The sequence below is a fragment of the Podarcis gaigeae genome (assembly GCF_964106915.1).
Source record: "Podarcis gaigeae genome assembly, chromosome: 16".
NCBI lineage: Eukaryota > Metazoa > Chordata > Lepidosauria > Squamata > Lacertidae > Podarcis > Podarcis gaigeae.
The window spans coordinates 16,110,327-16,134,927 of NC_139693.1; the positions used below are offsets into that span (position 1 = coordinate 16,110,327).

Here is a 24,601-nt window from a genome sequence, read left to right on the forward strand (position 1 = left end):
AAGGCCAGGCGGAACAGCTGTTTTGCAGGCCCTGTGGAAAGGTGTCAAGTTCTGCAGGGCCCTAGTCTCTTGTGACAGAGCATTCCACCAAGTCGGAGCCAGTACTGAAAAGGCCCTGGCCCTAGCTGCGACCAATAGAATAGAATTGTAGAGGTGAAAAAGGCCCCAAAGCATTGTCTAGTCCAACCCCCTGCAATGCAGGAATCTCAACTAGTCCCCAGAAGCTGGTGGTGATCCCAGGGTTCCTCCCCCCAACTCACCCTGCCCCTCATCCAGCAAGAGCTCCTCTCTGCTCCCCTCGCTTTATCCCTCAACCCTGTGTCCTCTTCCTAGCCAGCTCCCTGGCCCCCCAGTCCCCTGCCTCTGGCCACACAGCTCCTGGTCAGCTACTGCCATAAGTGCAAAACACAGGGGAAGTCAAGCGCTATTAAAAAAAGACCATGGAAGAATATCAACAACCTAGTCACCGGAATGGAAATGAGGTTGGTGATAACAATGTTGTTTTTATAGACTTTTAAACAATTGATAGAAAGGTCCCATTCTGAAAGGGTCAGTTTATCAGGGTTTTAGTTGGCAAGGACTTTGTACAGGGTGTTATTCAAATACTTCAGAAGTACCTGCTTAGCAAACAACTCAGGAACCAGGTGAGAGCTCAGGTGATCTCGAGAGATGGGCCAGCTTTGGATTGTTATTTTTTAATGTCCCAATAAACTAACAATATTGGCACCTTTTGGTTTCATGTGAGCTCCTGAAAAGGTGATTGCTTTATTAAGTGGCAGCTTCGCTGAGATGGCAGATCTGTAACCTGGACCTCACCTTTCATCATCCACCTGATTTCATCTCTCTGTGGGACTTGGGGAAAGTGAATCAAACTTCATTTTGAATCCTCACCAATTCTCAACCATGAAACTCACTGGTTGACTTTGGGCCAGTCACTTTCTCTAAGCCTAACCTACTTGCAAGGTTGTCGTTTTGGAGATTAAATGAGGAGGGGGAGAATCATGCAGCTCACTTGGAGATCTTTAGAGGAAAAGGTGTGATATAAACAATAGGTAAATAAAGTTGTGCAAATATGTTCTAACAGGCGTAACCACAGATTGCCAATAAGGCGAGATAACAGCTAGATAAGCTGATTTTTAAAAGGGCAAACCTGTTGCAATCTTCTTGCAATTTCCAGTCTCTTCGAGGGAAAGACCCATGGCCTTGCTGTGTGCCAACTTCTGTGTAAATATTTTGCACTTTGCGCAATGTTCAGACCACCCATGGCATTGATGGGCAACGTGACTCTCCTGATATGCGCATATCAGAAAATAAAGTGAGGTCGCTGGGATACGTTTCAGATGATGGCTTCCTTCCAAGTCTATGACTTTTTGATCATCTTGTGGTCTGATACCCACAATAGGCATAAAAGGTAAAGGTAAAGGTAAAGGGACCCCTGATCATTAGGTCCAGTCGTGACTGACTCTGGGATTGTGGCGCTCATCTCGCTTTATTGGCCGAGGGAGCCGGCGTACAGCTTCCGGGTCATGTAGCCAGCATGACTAAGCCGCTTCTGCCGAACCAGAGCAGTGCACGGAAACGCTATTTACCTTCCCGCCGGAGTGGTACCTATTTATCTACTTGCACTTTGATGTGCTTTCGAACTGCTAGGTGGGCAGGAGCTGGGACCAAGCAATGGGAGCTCACCCCGTCACGGGGATTCAAACCGCCAACCTTCTGATCAGCAAGTCCTAGGCTCTGTGGTTTAACCTACAGCGCCACCCGCGTCCCCTTCAATAGGCATAAGTCTACTTAAAAGAGATGGTTCATCTAGGAATCTCAGATAGACTACCTCTGGACTTGGAGATTCCATAAGAAGATAAGAAGAGCCCTGCTGGATCAGGCCAATGGCCCTATTGCAGCATCACAGTGGCCGACCAGATGCTGGTGGGAAAACAGAAAGTAGGACCTGAACACAATATCCCTCTCCCCTCCTGTGACTTCTAGAAACTGGGATTCAGAAGAATTGCTGCCTCTGACTGTGGAGGCAGAGCTGAGCCATCATGACTAGTAGCCATCAATAACCCTCTCCTCCATGAATTGGTCCAGTGCTCCAAGTGGTGGCCATCACTGCCTCCTGTGGCAGCGAGTTCCATAGTTTAATTTCAGTGGGTCTTTGCTGGGGAAGCAGAAGTTGAATACAAGCCAAAGTGGGGCACCTGAACACTGCACCTTCTTTTTCTTGTTAGTCTTTCAAAACGTCTCACTTTTATGCACAAAGCCTCATGAGCTCACAATGAAATTAATTCTGTGTTGCGTGAAACGAGAGGCCTTAAGGAAGGATAGTGGAGAAATTTGGTTCAGCTCACATTTTAATGCAAACCTGCTTAATTCACACTTCCTGAAGCAGGACATAAAGTCCCCAAAATACAACCATTTTGAAATTCATACTTCTCCAAATTTTGCAATGCAGCTTTCTAACAAAAAATATGTAGGAAAAGGTATGTGCTTAGAGGAAAGTGGGCATGATAAGGCGTAAAGGTAAAGGTAAAGGGACCCCTGACCATTAGGTTCAGTCATGCCTGACTCTGGGGTTGCGGCGCTCATCTCGCTTCATTGGCTGGGGGAGCCGGCGTACAGCTTCCGGGTCATGACTAAGCCGCTTTTGGCAAACCAGAGCAGTGCACGGAAACGCTGTTTACCTTCCCGCTGGAGTGATACCTATTTATCTACTTGCACTTTGACCTTCTGATCGGCAAGTCCTAGGCTCTGTGGTTTAACCCACAGCGCCACCTGCATCCCGATATGATACGGTATACATTAGTGAAAATAACATACAAAAAAGCATGTTACGTTTAGGGAAATGAATTGCACAAATATTTAAATAGGAGAAATGTGTACTTAATTGTGAATGAATTTCCGTGAGAACTTTTTAAAATTTTATTTTAGCACCTCAAATCCCAGGCAGGAATGTGGCAAAATGAACTGAAGATTCGTCAGGAAAATGAGAAACTCAGAAAAACTAAAATGGACAGGTTCATCCAACAATAAACATGAATTAGAAAGATTCAAGGCTGCCTTTTCCTTTGGAGTAGACAGATAGGTGTGTCACCTGAGACTTTTGTCAAAATAGTGCCAATTTTGTTGGCTAAAACTACTGAAAAGTGAGACCGTATTATTTCCTCACCAAACAGAGGAGCACAATAGTGACTATATGGTTTGCTGCATATTCAGGTTCAAATAGAGACTTAAAATCCCCCCACAAGTTTTTATGACTCTATCCAAGTGATACCCCCTTCCTTCCTTCCTTCCTTCCTTCCTTCCTTCCTTCCTTCCTTCCCAGCTGCTTAAAGCAGTTAATATTTCCTTCCTTCTGGCACATGGGGGTGGAGGAAGCTATTTTAAGATGCTCCCAGGAAGTGGCTGCAGGTCATAACAAGCTGCCCCTACCTGGGGAGCTGCATAGGGAACAAGATGGCTGCCCCTGTCCAATGTCCTTGTAAGGATATGAGGGAGATTGTGAGAGATAGAGATGGCTGCCCCCTGCCCTGATACAGCCTTCAGACAGCCCTTCTTTTCTCTGTACGATTTCCCAGGAAGGGGCTGCACATTATAAAACAGCAGTATGTTATTGTTGTTGTTCATCTATGAGGGAGGTATCAGCTGCTCTAAGCAGGCCGTAAAATGTGAAAAAAGAGGCAGCCCTCAACCAACCTTGTAAGTACAGAACAGAACTTGCATGGGTCAGTTTGCGGGTTACTCAGCTTAATCCACAAATCCACGTTCTGGGCAGTGCAGGGGGTTGGTGTCTGTGTGTGAATGCGATGGGCACATTCACTCCAGACTGTGGACAAAACCAGAATCCTCCCTACAGTGGATGCTTGCCTGCCCCACCCCACTTGTGTGGGCATCCTTTTGGGGCATCTGGTTGGCCTCTATGAGAACATGATGCTGCACTATGTGTGCCCCCTTTGGCCTGATCCAGCAGGCACTTCTTATGTCCTTATGCATCTCCCCCAGCTTCCCTTTCCTCCCTTCAGCTACACTGTCATGATGACTTTCAGTTCATCCACCGGGTCCAGGTCTGGTCAATGCCAAAAACAGGGCAGAGGCACCGGAAGAACTTCCACAGTTGCCCATGTGGCAGAGCCAGGCTACTCCACTTGTGACACCTTTGGCAGAATATTTCACCATGTTGGGACTGTCCCACTTCAGCATCCCACCCAGTGGTCCTGCCTTGGAAAAGTCCCCTGTGCCGACAGCCCCTTGCACATATGAAATCTATCATGTCAGGGAGGTGGAGTTGAAGAGGTTTTTTATTTCCTCTGCCCTCATCAGCTTCCTTCCTTTTAGAGGGGGAAATATGCAATGGTCCGATTTCTCCACACTGATTCTGCTGATTGTGTGGCAGGGCTCCTAGCTACCATGCAGGGAGATTTCTTAGCTGTGATTATATAGGGGCATCCCTTCCAGCTCTACGATTCCATGAAGACACAGGTGTTTAAACTGGACAAACAGACAGAGCTGTCAAGTCACATGGCAATGCTTGTGCAAGTTAATTTTATTCTCCTATTTCAGAACAGTGGAAAACAGAGGCGGGGGGGGGGAGGGATCTATCAGAGTGTCTACGGGGAGGAGGGGACTGCGTTGGACTTGGACACCAGGTTTGCTTCTAAGTGATTATGTTGCAGCCGTGGAAGGAAAGGAGTGGACCAATCAGGGGAGGGATTTCTCCTTCCCCCACCTCACAATTGGCTGGCGGCAGCATCTGGGAAGGAGGCAGAGGCTTCAATCTTCACTTTCTTCAACAATTTTCACTTCTCTGCAGCGATGACCGACGACATGGTGTCGTCCCCCTTCGCCTTGTCCGCCAACATACATTGAAAACGTGCATTTCTGGATCTGAAAGCAGAAGAAGAAGAAGGCAGAAACGAAAGGAAGAAAGATGTCAGTCCGGGAGGGCCTGTTTTTATTCATTTCAATATGTCTCCACTCTTCTCTTAAAGACAAGCCCTATCAGGGCTCTCCCTGAGAACATGGCAGAAAGGGTTGCCTAGATTTGGGCTCCCTTGGGAGATGGAGGACTCCCCTTCGTTGGAGTTTTGAAAGCAGAGGTCAGATGGCCACTTGTCAGGGATTCTTCAGTTGTGATTCCTGCATTGCAGGGAGTTGGACTAGATGACCCTTGGGGAACTCTTTCAACTCTATGATTCATGACTACACACAGCAAACACAGGCAGGGATCCTGGGTGCAGCATTTGGCACTCGGGAAATATGTACTCTGGGTTTTAAAAGAAGTGTTCTGGCTTATATACGTTTAAGACTTGCGAAAAGCAAACAGATGAAACAAACCCAGCAGTGTGAATATTTGCAGAGCAATGGCCGGTCGAGTCCCAGGAATCAGAGGGAGGAGAGGACATCATTCTCCAGCCATGTCTCAAGGGTCCTTAACCCTCTCAACAAATAGTCAGATCAGTAAAGCTGACCTGGGCCAGCCTTAACATTAGGCAGAGGAAGCTGGGCTCCAGCAACAGCTGATTTTTTCAGTGCAACCATTGAGTAGCATTTGGTCAGTTATAATTTGGTATTAAGCAGAGCGTTTGCCACCAGGAAGAGGTGCTTTGGGGGAGTTTCCAGTCTCAGATTTTCAAAAAATCTCAGAGTAGCCTTCCTCACAAGGTTGTTGTGAAAATAAAATGAGGAGCAGCAGAACCACATATGCCACTTTGAGCTGCTTGGAGGAAAGGGTGGGATAAAGAATGCAATGAATGTAATATTTAAAAACTAAAAACAACAAAATGGGGCGGGGGGAGTGGAAACTTGCCACATGCCAGACCATTTCAGCCTATATAAGGCTTCAGCTGGTTCATGGAGGAGAAGGCTACTGATAGCTACTAGCCAGAATGGCTCTGCCCTGCCTCTATGGTGGGAGGCAGCAATGCTTGACAATACCAGCTGCTGGAATTTGCTCTTGTCTTGCTTGTGGGTTTCCCTTTGGGGAAGCTGGTTGGCCTCTGTGAGAACAGGATGCTGGACTAGGTGGGCCACTGGCCTGATTCAGCAGGCTCTACTGCATGGGTAGGCAAACTAAGGCCCAGGGGCCGGATCTGGCCCAATCGCCTTCCAAATCTGGCCCACGGACAGTCCAGGAATCAGGGTGTTTTTACATGAGTAGAAAGTATCCTTTTATTTAAAATACATCTCTGGGTTACCGTATTTGTGGGGCCTGCCTGGTGTTTTTACATGAGTAATAGGACCCTCGTATCTATGGGACCGCCTCCCTTGGTGTGTCCCACAGAGGAACTTATGGTCTTTAAATAAAAACATCCTGAAGGTCCCAGGCCTCAGAGAGGTTAGGCTGGCCTCAACTAGAGCCAGGGCTTTTTCAGCTGCGGCTCCAATCTGGTGGAACGCTCTGTCACAAGAGACTAGGGCCCTGCGGGACCTGACATCTTTCCGCAGGGCCTGCAAGACAGAGCTGTTCCACCAGGCTTTTGGTCAGGGCGCAGCCTGACTCCCTCCTTTGGCAATCTCCACAGAATTTTAGCTTAATGGTTGCCAACAATTTGATTTTAATTAATTTTTATAATGAAATGTTTTTAGAATCTTGTACTATTTTTATTGTTGTTAGCCGCCCTGAGCCCGGCTTCGGCTGGGGAGAGCGGGATATAAATAAAAATTATTATTATTATTATTATTATTGAGTAGAATGTGTGCTATTTACAGATAGGTAGCCGTGTTGGTCTGCCATAGTCAAAACAAAATAAAAAAATTCCTTCCAGTAGCACCTTAAAGACCAACTAAGTTAGTTCTAGGTATGAGCTTTCATGTGCATGTATCTGAAGAAGTGTGCATGCACACGAAAGCTCATACCTAGAACTAACTTAGTTGGTCTTTAAGGTGCTACTGGAAGGAATTTTTTTATTTTGTTTTGACTCTGGGTTATTTGTGGGGCATAGGAATTCATTCATTTATTTGTCCCCAAATATAGTCCGGCCCCCACAAGGTCGGAGGGACAGTGGACTGGCCCCTTGCTGAAAACGTTTGCTGACCCCTGCTCTACTGCCGGCAGAGGTTAACATCTTTATTGTGCTTCCCTTAGCCTCTTGGACCTGTCCAGGGTCCTGAATCATAGCTGATCTGTGACTGTACCCTGCTGGGCTTTCCTGGCAATCAACTGCCTGCAGAGGCAGAAAAAATAACGGTCTCTGGGAACTCCAAAACCTGATGAAGAAGCCTCATCCCAACTTAGTAGCCATTAGCTACAATGGCAGTTTCCCCTGCTCTGTACATCGGCTGCTGGGAACCATAAGTGGGGACAGTGCTGTGGTGCTCAGGTCTTCCTGCCTTGTCAGCTTCCCAGAAGAAACATCCAGTAGGCCACTGTAGGAATAGGCTGCTGGCCCTTTGGTAGAGCATAACCACTGTGACTAGTAGCCACTGACAGCCTATTCCTCCACAGATTCGTCTAATCCTCTTTTATAGCCTTCCAAGATGGTGGCCATCATCGAGACTAATGTGGGAGGGAGTTCCCCAGTTTAACAAGTGTTTTCTTCTCTCTGTCCCAAATCTTTCAACATTCAGCTTCATGGGATGTCCATAAGTTCTAGTGTTAGGAGAGAGGGAGAGAAGCTTTTTTTCTTCCCCCAGAGAATTCTGGGAATTATAGTTTCCTTTTCACAGAGGCACCCATTTCCAGCACCCTTAAGGAACTACAGTTCCTGGGACACTTGGGGGAGGGGAGGGCAAGTTGTGCTCTTTCAATGTGCATCAAATATGCTTCGAATAAACAGTGGTGCCTCGGGTTAAGAACTTAATTCGTTCCGGAGGTCCATTCTTAACCTGAAACTGTTCTTAACCTGAGGTACCACTTTAGTTAATGGGGCCTCCCGCTGCCACCGCGCAATTTCTGTTCTCATCCTGAGGCAAAGTTCTTAACCTGAGGTACTATTTCTGGGTTAGCAGAGTCTGTAACCTGAAGCATATGTAACCCGAGGTACCACTGTACAGAGTGCCTTTGCCCAAAATCAAGTTAAAGTCTCCACATAACTTCAATGAAACATAGAACAGGGAAAGAGACTCTGTGTTTTGAAGTTCGCAAGGAATTATGGTCCACCTCCCCTGACTTTGCGGGCTGGTTTCATTGGCATTGTTTAGAGCTTGCCAGTTGGTTGTCCTTCAAAACCATGGATGGTGGAGTGGAAATGCTGTGGTGGAAATGGGAACTTATACAACAATGCAATCTGGACAGGCAATGGATATGGGGAAAGGGGAAGGATAGATCCAGATTTTACACACAAGCAAGATTAAGAGAAAGAAATAGTAGAGAAACAACAAGTAATGATTTAAGGTGGGGAGGGCAAAGGGTTGGGTAACCTCATTTGTTGTTTTTTGTTTTTGTTTTTAAGGGAATAAGAAAATATACAAGCCGGAATGGATAAATAGACAGCCGAGAGAAAGGAGGGAAATTAAATTTTAAAATGTGGAATTTAATGTTAAATATAAGTAATGGAATGAGAATTGGAAAGAAATATGCAATATAAAGCAGTGAATAGGGGAAAGAAGGGACACATCTACGAAGAAGGCAGTGGAAAAATTGCATTACATTTGATGTCATTTAACACTGACATGTTAAAAACGTGGAAAACTAATAAAAATTATTCGACAGAAAAGAAAAAGAAATGCGGAACAAAACTGGTTGTTCTCTCACCTCCTCATCTTCATCGGACAGAGGATGGCAGTCCGACAGATCTTCTGCTGACGACGACTCACCCATGTAGTCATAATGTCTGATGCGGCCGCGTGGCGACGGTCTAAGAAGCTCCTCGTCATCCCTCGTGCAATTGGTCTTCACCATATACACCGTGAATTCCATTATGAACCCAGGGGCGTCCTGAAGCCAAGAAGGAGAGACATTTCATTATTACTTTTTTAAAATTCTTCTTTATTGATTTAAAATATCATCTTACATATATATTACAGACAGTTACATCAAAATTAAGCATATAATAGAATTAAAAATATAATAGAAAAAAGATAAATAAAATAAAAATAAAAAGCAAAAAAGAGTTAACAATCAGAAATAAATATTGGTTAGAACATCCTGTCTTTTCTAATAAAGTCTTCTGAAAGAAACTTCCAGTCGTTCTCGTTGTACTTTTTTCTATTGTCTTAATTTTATCGCACAGTTTGTTTTGTAACTTTTCCTGTATATTCATCCAGTATATTTATTCCATTTGTTTATTATAGACAAGTATTATTCAGTTCTGCTAGGATAATGTCATTATTACAATATAATCTTATATATTCTTTGAATAGTCTCCATTTTCTGAATATTTTTTGATTTGGGGCTCCTCTGACTTTTCCGGTCAGCTTTGCTAATTGAAAGTACTCTTTGTTGTTTAGTCATTTAGTTGTGTCTGACTCTTCGTGACCCCATGGACCAGAGCACGCCAGGCACTTCTGTCCTCCACTGCCTCCCACAGTTTGATCAAACTCATGCTGGTAGCTTCAAGAACACCATCCAACCATCTCATCCTCTGTCGTCCCCTTCTCCTTGTGTGAAAGTACTCTACTCTAGCATGAGTGATTGCCAGTCTATTATTGTAGGTGTTGTTTCACATTTCCAACTTCCAAGAAAGGGAGACATTTCAAGCCTTCCTCTTCTCAGTGTGAAATGTTGCATTAAGCCAGGGCTAGTTCAACCAAATCCCAGTAGCTGTTTCAAAGGTAAGGGCCCAACCCTGAGAACATACATAATTAAGGAAGGGCTCCTCAAAGCACATGCAAAGCTTTTCTTTTGCCTTAATGTTGTCTCACCCAGCTCTTCACAACAGCCTTCACCTTTCAGCCTGTGGCTTATGGGGGCCAGGTCAGAAGATGTAGGTTCTCAGGCATGGTCCCCTCAGGAGGCCCTTCCCTTTTAGAAACTGGGAGCAAGGCCTTCCCCCTCCCCATCCCACCCCCACTTCCTGGGCCTGTCCCTCTGTGGCCCACCAGCCTAGTGGGTAGAGGCAGGAGAGATTTTTGCACAAGTCCCTCAAATCCTATGGAGAGAAAGCCAAAAGCTGAAGGTTGCAATTTAGAAAAACAAAACAAAAAACTCACTTGATGTTCTCAGATGGCGGGGGGATGGGGGATGACTCCTGGAGCTGCCCAGTCATGGTTCTCTATTATTAAGCCCACCCATGAAATTGCAGTTCCCTTTCCACAGAATTGGGACCATTGCACCATCTATCTATCTATCTATCTATCTATCTATCTATCTATCTATCTATCATCTATCTATCATCTATCTATCATCTATCTACCTATCTATCTATCATCTATCTATCTATCATCTACCATATCTATCTACCAGCTGATATGTTTCATTTGCACAAAAGTAATATTTTATTTTTTTAAAATCACTCCAAATACCTGTAAAAATATTTCTAAAACTAATGTTGTTGGGGTTTTTTTTTTTGTTTTTTTTGTTTTTTGTTAATTGGTATTTGAGCAAGCAGAGGGAGGAGACCAAGACAGGGCGGATGCATCAGGACTAGAGAGACACCTACCAAGGAATCAAAAAAGAGGAGTGGGGAATATCAGTGGCCCTCGAGATGTTTTTGGACACCAGCAGATTCAGTAGCCAGAATGGCTAATGGTCATCAATGCTGGGCATTTAGCAACATCTGCAGATGTTCTGAGACTGGGAGCTGAAGGGAACCCCATGAACCCCAGAACATAGACAAGTCAGACCAGCTGTATTCCCAGCTGAGGGTAGCCTCGGTGGCTGGACGTGCCTTTTACCAGCTGTGACTGTGGTCCAGCTACAACCATTTCTGGACCAGGAAAGCCTGACAGTAGTTTGTGCACTGGTGACTTCGAGACTGGATTACTGCAATGCACGCTGTGTGGGGCACCTCTTCCACTTGATCCAGAAGTTGTGGTTAGCAGAATACTGCAGCACGATTGCTGACAGGAGTGAAGCCCTGTCACCACGACACTGGTGCTCAGATATTTGCACTAGTTGCTGATTTTTCTACTGTTAATGGTGTGGCTGGGGTCAGTTTCCTTGCGAGATCGCCTTACCCCATATGTGCCCGCTTGGCTGCTTCAGTTGGTACCACATAGTGCTCATTCCCCATCTGTGAGAATGAGTGGCAGCACCTACACTATGGAACTCCCTGCCTATTAATCTCAAGCTGCATTCTCTTTGCTGCATTCTTTCTGGCGCATGCTAAAAGCCTTTTTTGTTTAGGCAAGCCTGTCCAGATATAGAACATTGATGTGTATTTTAATCTGGACAAACTTTTTTTTTTTTGCGGGAAGGCAAGAAAAAAGAGCACACACACACCCCTCCCTGGGGCTTCCCAGCCACCTGTTCCTCTTACCTTGATTTTAAACTCTGCATCCTCATATAGCTTATAGAAATGTTTGGGGTTCTGCGCATTAAAGTAATCTGTAATCTTTCTCTTGAAGTAATCCCTGAGAAAGTGAGAATGCTCTTCATCTTTCAACCTAAGCCGATCGTGTTTCGCCCTTTCCTCGTACTCTTCCTCCGATGTGAGCGGCCGTGCTGCTGCCCCTCGACAACAGTGCCACTGTCCTTCGTCCCCTGATTCCGGCTGATTCTCTTCTTCCTGTGCCCCCCATGCCGGCTGACCCAAGAGCAGGACTCCCAAGAGGAGCAGCGGCAAACACAGCCAAGATCTGGTCATTGCGGCAAGGAAAGCGTGGGAACTCAGAGGCTACCCGGCTGAAGGCAAGGAGCCTACAGATATAAGGATGGAGGAGGCTCCGCCCCCTAGTGGCTCCGCCCACCCCAACTGGAAGGACCCCGCCTCCTTCAAGACACATCTGCCAGGTCAGAGACAAGAAAAGTGAGTTGAGTCTGAGAACCCAGCACAGGCTTCTGACCTCAGCCCCAGCCTCTGGGAGGTCCCTTTCGCTCCTCTGATTCAAATACCTCTCATAACAAGCTACTGTCTACTAATCAAAACAGGCGCTAGGAGATTTATTTCTTTGGCCCTCTGTTCTCCCCAGTGAGCCCTCCGGGATGCTACAGTCTACTTCCTTGGGATGCTGTGAGGCGAGAGGGCGTCCCAAGGATGAACACCCAGAAGAGGGTCTTGAAGCTGGATTCTTATTTTATTTTATTTTGAATATTTCATTCTTTTCACCAGTGCTTTTTTTCTGGGGAGGACGCAGGGGCAAACATTTTGTGAATCTTTGTACTTTTGTCCATTCACTGTATTTATTTTTCCTGATTTGTACTATAAAATGGTGATTTTCTGGAGTCAAAATGAGAGCACCCCTAAACATGTTTTAAAAAGAAAAAAAAGCACTGGTTTTCACTGACTTCTACAAGGAGGAACAGTCAATACTCAACAATAGACAACAGATGTCTATTTAATTACATTTAACTTTTAAGTCATTTCTGTTTTTAAACTAAGGTACCATTTCACAAATCGCCGTGTGTCCTTGGAGGCCTATAACCATGCTCTATCAAGGTTGCATAGACTATAAAACTATGCCAGGTAGATCAAATAGTGGGGGTTTTACGTCTTGGTCACTTGTTGTCAGTTTGTCCATTAACATCAAGTGCCAGAGTTGTGATATCCAGATCTCAGACAGTCTTCAATCTTAAATTAACTTTTTGCAGTAATTTGTGCGTGTTTTTTTAGCCCTCATGAAAATTATTCAGTATTTTTGCATGAATTTCTCTTAGTAAATGCATTTTTGTCTGCAGTCAGGGCCAGGGAATAGGGAGAAATGGGATGGGCTGTGCATTTAAAAGCCAGACTGATCAAACCCACAAATATAATATCAGCCTTCAAATCTCTTGCCTGTGTCTCTGATATCTTTCAACCTGAAGTTTTGGAAACCTCTGATTCCAGCGATGCCCAAGTGCCTTTTGCCAACAGCTGCAGAGACCACCAAATGAGCAGCAAAACACGGGCATTGACCCCCTCTGTCTTCAAGGAAACTGACATAGAATCAAACAATTGTAGAGTTGGAAGGTAACCCAAAAATTCATATGGCCCAGCCCTATGCAATGCAAGTGTTAGGAACTACACTGGATGGCAGAGCATTCTTTTTCCTGAGGAAAGAGGGCCCCAGCTCCCTAAGGACAGGGAACCCAGAGGTGCAAATCTGAGTTAAGGCTTAGCTTCCTAAGGTCAGGGAACCCAGAGGTGCAAATCTGAGTTGAGGCTTAGCTTGAAAATCAGTGCCCAGCAACGTGGCTCAAGCGTGAAGTATTAGCAAGCACTGTGGAGCTTGTGCATATTCTTTCAGACAGCCTTGGCATTTACAAGATGGCTCAAAACTCACCGGCGTTCCTCCTCATTCAAGGAAACGATTTGGGGCCGTGTTGGCAGAATCTGGACACACAGAGGTCTCCTCTCCCCTCTTCCCACCTTTCCAAGATTAGGGTGAAGACCTCTTGAGTCCTCCTCAAACTGACACCCTCCACACAGCATCACACACACTCCCACAAACTGGTTACCCTCACGGTCATTTATAGAGTGACAATTTTGTTGCAAGTGATAAAACCTGAAACTGAAGTGATTTCGAAGTGGTTGTTGTTGTTTATTGAATTTATATAACTCCCTATACCCGGGAGGGTGGTTCACAGAATAAAATTAAGATATAAAACCACAAAATACATAATAAAAAATAAAAACAACAACCCAATAGCCCTTCCCCAAAAAAACAACACAATTTAAAAGGGCATAGGATGTAAATTGGATCAACCAAAGTCCTGGTTTAAAAGGAACGTTTTTGCCTGGCACCTAAAGGTGTTTAATGAAGGCACCAGGCAAACATTCTTGGGGAGAGCATTCCACAGACGGGCAGCAGCGGAGCAAGCCAATTGGGCGCCTGGGGTGGCGCATGTGCCTGCGCCCAGGGGCAGAGCCTGCGCCCAGGACATTCTATGGGGCCTCCAGAGTCTGCCTGCCTCCTCCCATTCAGTCACCCTACAGCCGCTGTTTGGCAGACCATTTGGGCAGTGCGGAGCCTGCAGGCGCCCAAGCCACCGCGTCACTCCCAGGAGAGACGTGTGGCTCGGGTGCGCTGCAGGCCCCGCTGTGAGTGCCGCCTAGCATTTTGTCAGCCCCTTCAGTGATACCTCGGGTTACAAACACCTCGGGTTACAAACACTTCAGGTTACAGACTCCGCTAACCTGGAAGTAGTACCTCAGGTTAAGAACTTTACATCAGAATGAGAACAGAAATTGTGCAGCAGCAGTGGGAGGCCTCATTAGCTAAAGTGGTACCTCAGGTTAAGAACGGTTTCAGGTTAAGAACGGACCTTCGGAACGAATTAAGTTCGTAACCAGAGGTACCACTGTATACAGCCTTGTAGCTGCAGCCTACTGCTAAGTAACGTTTGTTCCTTCTAATGCAACCTGTGTGGTATTGCAAATGTCACATGGTGAGAGCAGTAGGATAGCTGTAGTTCAAAGTGCCACCAAGACGCCAGAGAAGATTATGGACTCTGATTCGCCTGTGACTGTATCACAGGAGGCGGAGTGACCCGGTACTCTTGATCACTTGTAATCTTGTAGATGCTACCATAATTGCAAATCCTGCATCTAGGTCAGGATAGACTCCAAATCTCATCCCCCCCATGTCCTTCCGGCTGAGTAGGTGGGAGTCCAACAACCTCAAAGGGGCGGGCATCACAGCTTCCTTATCCCTTCTCTGAGGACTCCCCCAAACCTCTTATTCTCCTCTCTGTACCCATGGAATCATAGCATGGTAGAGTTGGGAGGGACTTCCAAGGCTCATCGAGTCCAACCCCCTGGAGTGCAGGAATGGCAGCTCAGTTTTTTCTTTAGCTTGCCCCTCTGGCCCCACTGCCTGTCCTGCTCCAGGCAGCAACCCCCTCTTCTCCTCTCACTTCATCCCCTCTTCCTAACCAGCTCCCTGGCCAACCCAGTTCCCTGTCTCTGCCCTCACTGCCAAGGTCAGCAAAAGAGAAAACAGCATACGAAGCATGGGGGAAATAAAGCGCTATTAAAAAAATGAACAAGGGCATCCAATTGCCATTCACCTGGATGCAATTATGTCATCAGTAACTGTATTATTTCATTGTGCTTCTGGACATCTTACAAGGAACTGCCATTCTGAAAGAACTCACTCACCAGGATTTTCTTTGGCAAGGTCCAGCCGGGAGCATTATCCACGTGGAATGATGGTACCCAGTTCTCAAACACCCCATGGGCCAAGAAAAATGTCAGGTGATGTCTGAAAAGAGGCCAGCTTTGGATTATTGTCACAATAAGCCTGACATTTCCGTCGCTTTGATGGAAACGGTTCTAAATGTCACTGAGCAGTGTGGCACGGCGCTCCTTGAGCCTTAATTGCAAGATTAGAATGTGATTTGGCCAGGACACATGCTTGGCTTGCAGAATGCCTCACTTTCAGGCATCTCCAGGTGAAAGCAAAGCAAACTTTCCTGAGGCTGATTCTGGAAATGGAATCAGCACGTCACGTTAAGATCCTGGGCGCTCGGGGCCAGAGCTTGCAAACAGGGATAAGGATTGCTGGAGGAGACTAAAAGAGTGAGCTTGTGGCTATTGGAGCCTAAGGGTGTGTGTGACTGATTGCTCTGTGGGGACACAGGATCTGAAGGGGAGGACTTATAGCTGAGAGGCAGCCAGGCTGAGGGATGTTAGGGCCTGGACTGAAGAGGAGGGCTGGGGGTCGCCCCCTCCTTCTCCTCTGCTTCCCTTGGAGGAGGAAGGAAGTGGGGGGGTCACCCCACCTTCTCCAGCAGTTTCAAGAGAAAAGGGAGACAGGTTTGAATTGCAGCAGAACTCAGAATATTATTGGCACAAAAATGGAAGCAAGAAGAATTACCAACAAAAGAAGAACGGCAGATGAAATTGATGGACTATGCAGAATTAGATAAACTAACAGGAAGGATTCGAAACCTCTGGGACCAGAGATTCTTAGAAGACTGGAGTAAATATATGAACTATTTGAAAAGTAACTGTAATGAACAGATTACGCAAGTAGTACTGCAAGAAGTTTTGTAAGGAGGACTATTTGAAATATTGCAAGAAAGGCTATGAAGAGAATTATTAGTTAATGATAATTAAGAGTAATAGAGAAATTAAGAAATGAAGAATAAGTGATAAAAAATGGAAAATCATCAGAGGTGTTGATGGAAGTCTAAAATATTGTATAAGATAAGAAGTTATGTTATATGATTGTTGGAAATGGTATGTTAAAAAAACCCAAAAAAATGTGTGTGTGTGTGTGTATAGAGAGAGAGAATTACAGCAGAACTCAGGGCTGCCAAGTTATGAGGTGTTAGGAGAAGGACAGGGAGGGGGAGAACTGCCAGCAGAGACGTCCTTGCAAAGCATGGAAGAGCCACCATCCCCATGTACACGCCACTCAATTAGAATTCAAGAGCAAAGGGCCCAACAACATTTGACTCCTGAGGCCCCCCATAGAGCCACAGGCTGTTGCTGGGGAAAGAAGGGAAGGAGTTCAGAGTGAGCATCCAGTCCTATGGAGTTAAGGACTGGATTCTTTGTCTTGCACCACGATGACTGAATGAAACCATAAATATGAACTTTCTTGTTTCTCCCTTGATCCTTGATGCTACCGGGAGAGAATTCCCCCAAGCCTGATAAGGGAGGAGTTAGCAACCAGCAGCAGTCAAACTTAGCTCAGTGCAGATCCTGGGAGCTTGCAAACTGGGGCGTTTACGAAGGCGTTTAGTGGGGGAGTTTAAGGGGGAGACCTTCTGTCTCTTGGTGTTTATAGGACCAGAGACATGGAGGGCGAGGGAGCTGGTGCAGTGACCTATAACACCTGTGCCATGTTTGTCATTCTGCCAGAGGACAAGCAACAGTACACTTGTAGCAATGGCAGGCTGGTTGAGGCCCGCCTAGCCACAGCTCAAGCAACAGGGCAACATGCAGAGTTTCTTGAGAGAGCCGAGTTGGCTGAGACTGAGCACCAAGAGAGATGGGGTGCCTCCAGGGAGGAGAAAGATTGCCCGTTGCAAGTCTAACCCCTGGAGGAATGTGGTGCACAGACGTAGGACAGTCACAAACCACATTTTGCCATTGGAGTTGCAAAATTGCTTCCATGCCCTCACCTTAGACAATGATTCTGGGTCAGAGGAGCTAGGACAGCAGTTGCCAACCTCAGAAGACACAAAGGCAGCTGTGAAAGGTACAGTGCACAGTATGATTGTTGCCCCCCTCCAGAGGCGAAAGAGACAGGAGGAGATGGATTCAGAAGGGTCTTTTTCCATTCTTGATTTAACCCCGTCAGATCCAAGGCTACTGACCCGTGGATGAGTATGCTGATAGCGTCCTTGCTGTCTTCTGTGGAGTCGATGTTGGAGAAAGGGAATTGCAGCCTAGAGATGACAAGCTGGGAGGAAGGGGGCAGAGCACGCGTTCTGGGGGCGGGGTGTCCAGCGTGGTGGTGGTGGGCAGCTGTGATGGAACCCCACTGGGATTGCACTGCCAGGGGCGGTGCGCTCCCCTGCCCCCCTCTTCCTCCACCAGTGGTCCTGGGGTGCTTTATGCTCCTGTGAGGAGAAGGCGAGAGCACTTTGCATGCCTCCAAGTGGACTGTGAGAAGGAGTTGTTTTAAATATCCCACATAGAGAAAATACTTTGTAGATAATCCGGATTGTCTGTGGAGCCTGTTGTTTCACCCTTCCAAAACACACCCACACCGAGAGAGAGAGAGAGAGAGAGAGAGAGAGAGAGAGAGAGAGAGAGAGAGAAATGGTCAATTTCTCTATTTGAGGATGAGAAAGAAGTCTAGACTCACAACTGTTGTTATAGGTTTAGGCAGGGTGGGTGAGCGGGTGTGAGTCTGGATACCTCCTGTGGGTCTCTTCCAAACCTGTGATCCTGTGTGTATGTGAGGCTAGAAGATGAAAGATGAAAGTTTCAGGACAAAGGAAAGGACTTCTTCACTGAGTGCGTCATTTATACAAGTATATAATCTTCATGCCATTTTAGGCTGTACCTCCATGGTGAGAAGCTGAGGCACACAAGTGGAGCACTCAAGTTCTCCTTTGGGCTTCTCAGAGAGTCAGAGTGGTTAGAGTATTGGACTAGGCCCTGGGAGACCAGGGTTCAAATCCCCGCTTGGCTGTGAAGCTCCTGGGGTTTCATTGGGTCAGTGCTTGGGCATGTTTCCTGCCTCAGATATCACAAATCTCTCAACTGACCTCACAGGGTTGTGGGAATTCAAGGAGGAGGCAAAAATCCATGAACGTCTTGAAGAAAAAGGTGGGATATAAATGCAATAGATAGATCAATAGATTCTATAGGAGGAAGTTTCCTGAAACTGCCAGGCAAGTTCCTTTGTCAAACTAATGACCTACCATCTGCCATGCATATCTTAAGGAGTGAGTTCTGTTGCCATAGAAACAAATAGGTGGGCCTTTCCTGCCTCATTTGGCTGGAGACATCATCCTAGCCATTGTCCAGGGGTCAGCAACCTTTTTCAGCAGGGGCTGGTCCACCGTCCCTCAGACCATGTGGTGGGCTGGACTATATTTTTGGGGGGAAATGAACGAATTCCTATGCCCCACAAATAACCCAGAGATGCATTTTAAATAAAAGCACACACTCCACTCAAGTAAAAACACGCTGATTCCCAGACTGTCCATGGGCCAGATTGAGAAGGCGATTGGGCCGCATCCGGCCCACAGGTCTTAGGTTGCCTACCCCTGCCATAGTTAAAAAAAAATAATGTGTGTGTGAGAGAGAGAATTTTTGGATGGCACTGGAAGCTGGCTGCACAGAGTCTTGGTTCACTCTGTGCTAGACCCAAAGCTGTGACCTGGGGCTCCCCTGGAAACCTAATAGAGAAGTAACATCTGTTGGGGTATTGTGAGCTCCTCCATCCTATGCTCAGGCTGAATGTATGTTTAAACTAAACCATATATCCAAAAGACACCCATCTCTTTTGACCTTCATTCCACAGAAACCAAACCCTGGGTAAAGCATCGCTGGAGTCTCTCGTTGCCGGACAATTGGGTTGAGCACAACATTTATTGCAGGGCATAGGCGCCGACTCCATGGGGCCTGAGGGGGCCCGAGCCCCCTCAAAAATTCGTTTGGGGGGGCTCTGCCCCCCCAATAATTTAAGAAAATTATTAGTTATATTATGCTTTGTAAAATCACAAAATTATGTTGGTATTTTTTATTTTCCTTGTTTGACGATAGTTACCTTTTAAAATACATTCAGTAATGAGTTAAAACAAAGCCACTCCCGATCTAGAGAGGGGGTGGGGTTGTGGGCTCTCGACCCATCAACAATCTCGCGGGGCTGGCGTCAGCCCCACGAGAAGCGGGGATTCCCCCTAGCTCATTAATATTCACCGCACACGGCGGCAGCCAATCGGCTGCCGCAAAGGGCAGGCCCTCACAGGTTCACTTAAGGTCGGGTCAGCCCGGGGCTCGCCCCTTTCGTTCCCCCAGCAGCAGCGGTTTGGAGGTCTTGGGCCCCCCCAATATTTTTTATAAGTCGGTATGGGCCCCCCCAATATTTTTTATAAGTCGGCACCCCTGTTGCAGGGATGAAAGAGAGGTTGCTAAGAGGGGCACTTTCTGCTTCAAGGTCAAATAAAGTCAGGAGGAGGCCAAAAAAGACCCCGACTCATAAATGAATGTCTGTTACTCACACAACACAGCAGTCAAGTGGTGCAGCTCCTAGAGGACCATACCATGAAGGCAATGGGGGGGGGATGGAGAATTGAGATTGGACCTTTCCATTTCCCCTTATATAAAAAATATCCTTGCACTTAGAAAACTAGCCTGTTGAAGAAGATGGGCTCCGGCAGCCCTCACATTCTGTGTGTTGTATTCAAGCATGCATATCTTTCACCCGAACAGGTAAAGTTCAGCGAGGGTTGCGCTATCCATTTCTGATTATCGTGCTTCTCTATCCAGCCCACCCTCCAGAGCGGCCATGATGGCTTAAGGGGACACTCAGGAGAAAAGCCTGATGAGGAATGATTGAGGGAGTTGGTGGTACCAGAGCCCCCTTCAAGTATCTGAAGGGCTGTCAAACAGAATATGAGGCAAGTTCGTTTTCTTCTTCTCCAGAGGGGAGGATCTGAAGCAATGGATTTGATTTACAAGAACAGACAACTAAACATTGGAAAGAAATTTCTGATAGTAAGAGCTGTTCGACAGTGGAGCGGACTCCCTCAGAAGGTGGCGGACTCTCCTTTCTTGCATATTTTTAAGCAGAGGTTGGGTGGCCAACAGTCAGGGATTCTTTAGCTGTGATTATTATTATTATTATGGCCAAATAATACTTATGTTTTCCAAATTTTTAACAAATCAGTAAAAAATTACATCAAATTTAATATATTTTCCCTCAAATTTAATACATTTTCTCTCAAATTTAATACATTTTTTTCTTAATTTTTTGTTTAGCCAGGATTTCTGCATCGCAGGGGTTGGGCTTGATGACCCTTGGGGGAACCTTCTGACTCTTTTGTTTCTATGAAAACACACAATAATGCTTGTGCAAGTCAATTTTATTATCCTACTTTGGAACAGTGGGAAGAGAGCGATTCTGGGGTGCGGAGGGGACTGCGGTGGATTCCAACGCCTCCTTTTAGTGGGAGAGTTTTCTGGCTTGTATCTAAGTGATTACATTGCAGGTGCGGAAGGAAGGAAAGAAAGAAAGGGGTAAATCAAGCGGGGGCTTCTCTCCCACCGCTGCCAGCAAAAGTGGGCATCAGCATTCAGAGAGGAGGCCAAATCTTCAATACTCTTCAAGGGAGGGTTCAAACATTTCTTCCTCCTCCTCCTCCTCCTCCTCCACCTCCGCCTCTTCAGAGATTCCTTCCGTTCTTCCAGGAACATGTTCGCAATACTCATCAATCACAGTTGCCCCTCCATATTTTTCATCTAGAAATATTTTAAACGTGCAGTCGTATTTCTAAAAACGGAGGTAAGATGGGGGGGGGGGGAGAACAAGAGACACATGCAAATTAAGAAAACAAAAGATGAGAAATCCCATGTATTGAAGACAATCTGGCAACACACTTATTAGGAAAGAAGGAAGGAAGGGGCTCTTTGGTTCCAGTGGTTTGCCTCGGGTTAGACACAGCCATGGACTCAGGCTGCAGCATTCAGCATCCTGAAAAGGCCAGCTCTTTATGTTGGGGAAACAGTCAGAGACAGACGGCAACTGCTTGGTTGTCCAGGGAATACAAGCAAAGGAAGGCTGAGCTGGATCTAACATAAGGAGAGGCTGCTGGATCAGGCCAATGGCTCATCTAGTCCAGCAACCGGTTCTTACAGGGGACAACCAGGTACCTGTGGGGAGCCAGCAAACATGGCCTGAGCATAAGAGCATCTCCCCCCTCCTGCGGTTTCTTCCAGCATTATTTCCTCTGAGCGTGCAGGGACAGCACAGTCACCATGGCTAGGAGCCATCAATAGCCTTCTCCCCCATGAATTTGTCTAATCCTCCTTTAAAGCCACCGTGGTTGGTGGCAATCACTGCCTCCTGCAGGGGAGAGTTCCAAAGATTAACGCTGCTTAACTATTATCCTTTCCCGCCCTGCTGAGCTCCACAAGGGCAACCCAGAGACTGAAGGTGGGGGAAGCTGATAGGCAGGCCCACCCCTTGTAAGACTGTGGGCGGGGGGGGGGGCAGGCTGAGGTTGGTAGGGCAGTGCCCCATTCCCCCTAAAGGGCCAGCCTCCCTGTTGCTCCCAGGACATGTTAAGACATCTGACATAATCTGGCAGTCCGGACTGAAAAACAACACCGATTCTGTTATCTTACCTCCTGTTCGGATTCAGGTAGTAGCACACAACCCTGGCTCTCCAAGTACAGATCGGAGTACCGCGGGACGGAATCCTCCTGGTTGCTCACATCATCCTTTGTGCAGTTGGTTTTTGCCAAAGTCATCTCAAAGGTGAGTATTAACCCTTGCGCCTTCTGGAAGCAGAGAACGAGAAAGACTTTCGAGCTGAAGGTGACACACGGCTCTGCTTGGCCAAGTCGTCTCCAGAGGTGTAGGTTTGCATTAAGGCAGGGCTTAGCTTGGAATGTGCTAAGTGCGTAAAATGCAAAAAAAAGGTATCGAAGCATGTGCAGAGTGCCTTTCGCTCACCACCAGGGAATTGCTCCCAACCCTTTGACTGCTTGACATGTCAGGCCAAGTCAGGCTGTTGTCGTTTTTGCATTTGTATCTCACCTTTTCTTCAAGAAGCTCAAGGTGGAGAACATGCTTCTGCACACACACCCTCTGTTCTATCCTCACAAGAACCCTGCGAGGTGGACTAGGCTAGGAGAGAGTGACTGGCCCAAGGTCACCCTATGGGCTTCACAGGTGAGTGGGAATTCAAACCCTTGTCCCCCAGGTCCTATTCCAGCACTCTAACCACTACACCATGCTGGCTCTCTGAGTCCCTCCAGTCTAGGGTTGCTTTGTGTCTGGAATTTTGAAAATTCAACAAAATGTATGGGTTTTTGCCAGCAGAACCAGGAAGTGACTTTTTAAAGGGGGTGGTGGGGAGATTCTTGCTCTTGGATTCCAAACACACACACACACACACACACACACACACACACACACACACACCGGTGTTCTCTGACTACAGAACCAAACTTCATACTGTTGCAGATTAAGGAACCTAACCCTTGCCATTTACAGAAATCATCATCATCATTATTTTTGATAGGTAATTGGGATTTGGAGAAATGTAGAAAATAGGGAAAGGGGTTTGTGTATTGTTTATTAGTTAATTGTTTTATGTAGCCTCTACTCCATATATTGAAAGCACTCTTAAACCTCTTTAAACATTCATGGTTCTCCCCGCTACCGCAAGAAAAATAATCGTCAAAAATGTAGTTTCTTAAGGGTGCTGACTTCACAGAGTTCCAAACTTTCCTAACAAGCTACAATGCAGTTTTCCAACCAACCAATGTTTACAAAAATGCATGTACTGGGGCGAAAGTGTGCCTAAGAATGTACCGTAAGTAACATGCAGAAATGCATTGTGTTTGGGAAAAGATGCCTGCAAAAAATGTGAGACAAAACTGCATGCAAAAAATTTTGTTTATTAGGAGAAATCTGCACTCAGGTGGTAAGGGATTTTCATGAGGATTTTTTAAAAGAAATAAATCTGTGGATTGCTGGGATAGCTCAACTGGTAGAGCATGATAATCTTAATCTCTGGGATGTGGGTTCGAGTCCTATGTTGGGTGAAGGATTTCTACATTGCAGGGAGTTGGACTGGATGACCTTTGTGGTTCCTTCCAACACTACAGTTCTATGATTCTAAGCTGGATTACTGAATTTCAGACTGGGAAAATGAGGGACCATCAGGTTGGGAAGTCCTGGTGCAGAGGGAGGGCAGGGGGCTCAGTTGCACCCATAAGCCGCACCACCTGAATGCTAGAGGACCCTCCACCCTATACAAGGGGAATCTCAACAGAACAATATTTTCCCCACTTTATGTGCCTTTTCTCAGCCACAGGAGAGAGGATGGGCCTTCTCTGCAGTGGCTCCCCATTTGTGGAATGCTCTCCCCAGGGAGGTTTGCCAGGCGCCTTCATTATATATATTTTAGGCACCAGGCAAAAAACCTGGTTCCTTTTCAACCAGGCCTTTGGCTGATTAATATCCAACAGCCTTTTAAATATATCTGCAAGAAAGATGGGGGTTATTATTTTACTGCTTTGTTTTCACTATTGGCTTGTTTTTAATCCTGTATTGTATTCTGTGAACTGCCCAGAGAGCTTATGATGAAGGGTGGTTTTTAAATCTAATAAACAACAGTAATGAAGGTCCCCAGGTGTCTTACACCCAAAGGGTAGGAACCGTACCAATGGATTCAAGTGCCAAGAATGGAGATTCCGACTAAACATTAGGAAGGACTTTCTGAGGGCAAAAGCTGTTCAACAGTGGAATGAACAGTCCCTCAGAAAATGGCGGGCTCTCCTTCACTGGAGGTTTCCGCACAGAGGTTGAATGACTATCTGAAAGGCATTCAGCAGTGATTCCTGCATCGAAGGGGATTCAGCTAGATGATTCTTGAGGTGCCTGCCAATTCTACAATTCTAGGATTCTATGGTCCCATAGTCCACACCCACACCCACCCACCCACACTTGGGGAACCTTTCACAACCTCTGCTTTGCTCACCTCAACATCCATATGGCTGCTCTCATAGTGCTTGTAGTAATTGCCATATCTGCTTTGCCAATCATATTTGTTATAGTGAGCCACCGCCATATGCTTCATGAAGTCATGCACTGGCCGTGCGCTGTATGCTGCCTCCTCCTCCATAAACCTTCTACGCGCTTGAACCATCATCTTCTCTTGGTCCTCAAAGCTGCGTGGCCTCCAGTAGTCTGAATCTTCCGGGCTTTCCTCCTCTTCCCAATCCCCCTCTTCTTCTTCAGCCGAAGGTGGCACCATCTGCTCCTCAGGCTCCTCTGGGACAGGCTCATTGGACTCTCCCCAGGAGGGCTGCTCTTCTTCTTCTTCTTGCCCCCATGCCGGCTGCCCCAGGAGCAGGGCTCCCGCGAGGAGCAACGATAAACACAGCCAGGATCTGGTCATTGTGGCAAGGAAAGGCTGGGAACTCAGAGGCTGCCCGGCTGGAGGCGA

General features: G+C 46.5%; 2 protein-coding genes across 2 annotated transcripts; both read right to left on the bottom strand.

Moving 5' to 3' along the window:
• Positions 1 to 4,522: 4,522 nt before the first annotated feature.
• On the bottom strand, positions 4,523 to 11,706 carry LOC310833769 (uncharacterized protein). Its single transcript, XM_083716566.1, has 3 exons — positions 11,355 to 11,706; positions 8,690 to 8,872; positions 4,523 to 4,881 (listed from the first exon to the last, which is right to left on the bottom strand). Exons 1-3 carry the CDS (start codon positions 11,679 to 11,681, stop codon positions 4,768 to 4,770), a joined length of 624 nt encoding a protein of 207 aa, XP_083572692.1. The 5' UTR covers positions 11,682 to 11,706; the 3' UTR covers positions 4,523 to 4,767.
• An 8,782-nt stretch (positions 11,707 to 20,488) lies between these two features.
• LOC310833759 (uncharacterized protein) lies at positions 20,489 to 24,601 on the bottom strand. Its single transcript, XM_083716556.1, has 3 exons — positions 24,134 to 24,601; positions 21,768 to 21,923; positions 20,489 to 20,913 (listed from the first exon to the last, which is right to left on the bottom strand). Exons 1-3 carry the CDS (start codon positions 24,551 to 24,553, stop codon positions 20,737 to 20,739), a joined length of 753 nt encoding a protein of 250 aa, XP_083572682.1. The 5' UTR covers positions 24,554 to 24,601; the 3' UTR covers positions 20,489 to 20,736.

What these genes read in the sequence shown, in the direction of transcription:
- LOC310833769 (XM_083716566.1), bottom strand. Translation starts at nt 11,681, where the DNA reads ATGACCAGATCTTGGCTGTGTTTGCCGCTGCTCCTCTTGGGAGTCCTG. An exon ending in ATGCAGAGTTTAAAATCAAG is followed by an intron (nt 8,873 to 11,354) that starts GTAAGAGGAACA and finishes TCTTGGCTTCAG; the next exon opens with GACGCCCCTGGGTTCATAAT. An exon ending in TGTCCGATGAAGATGAGGAG is followed by an intron (nt 4,882 to 8,689) that starts GTGAGAGAACAA and finishes TTCTGCTTTCAG; the next exon opens with ATCCAGAAATGCACGTTTTC.
- LOC310833759 (XM_083716556.1), bottom strand. Translation starts at nt 24,553, where the DNA reads ATGACCAGATCCTGGCTGTGTTTATCGTTGCTCCTCGCGGGAGCCCTG. An exon ending in GCAGCCATATGGATGTTGAG is followed by an intron (nt 21,924 to 24,133) that starts GTGAGCAAAGCA and finishes CTCTGCTTCCAG; the next exon opens with AAGGCGCAAGGGTTAATACT. An exon ending in TACCTGAATCCGAACAGGAG is followed by an intron (nt 20,914 to 21,767) that starts GTAAGATAACAG and finishes CTCCGTTTTTAG; the next exon opens with AAATACGACTGCACGTTTAA.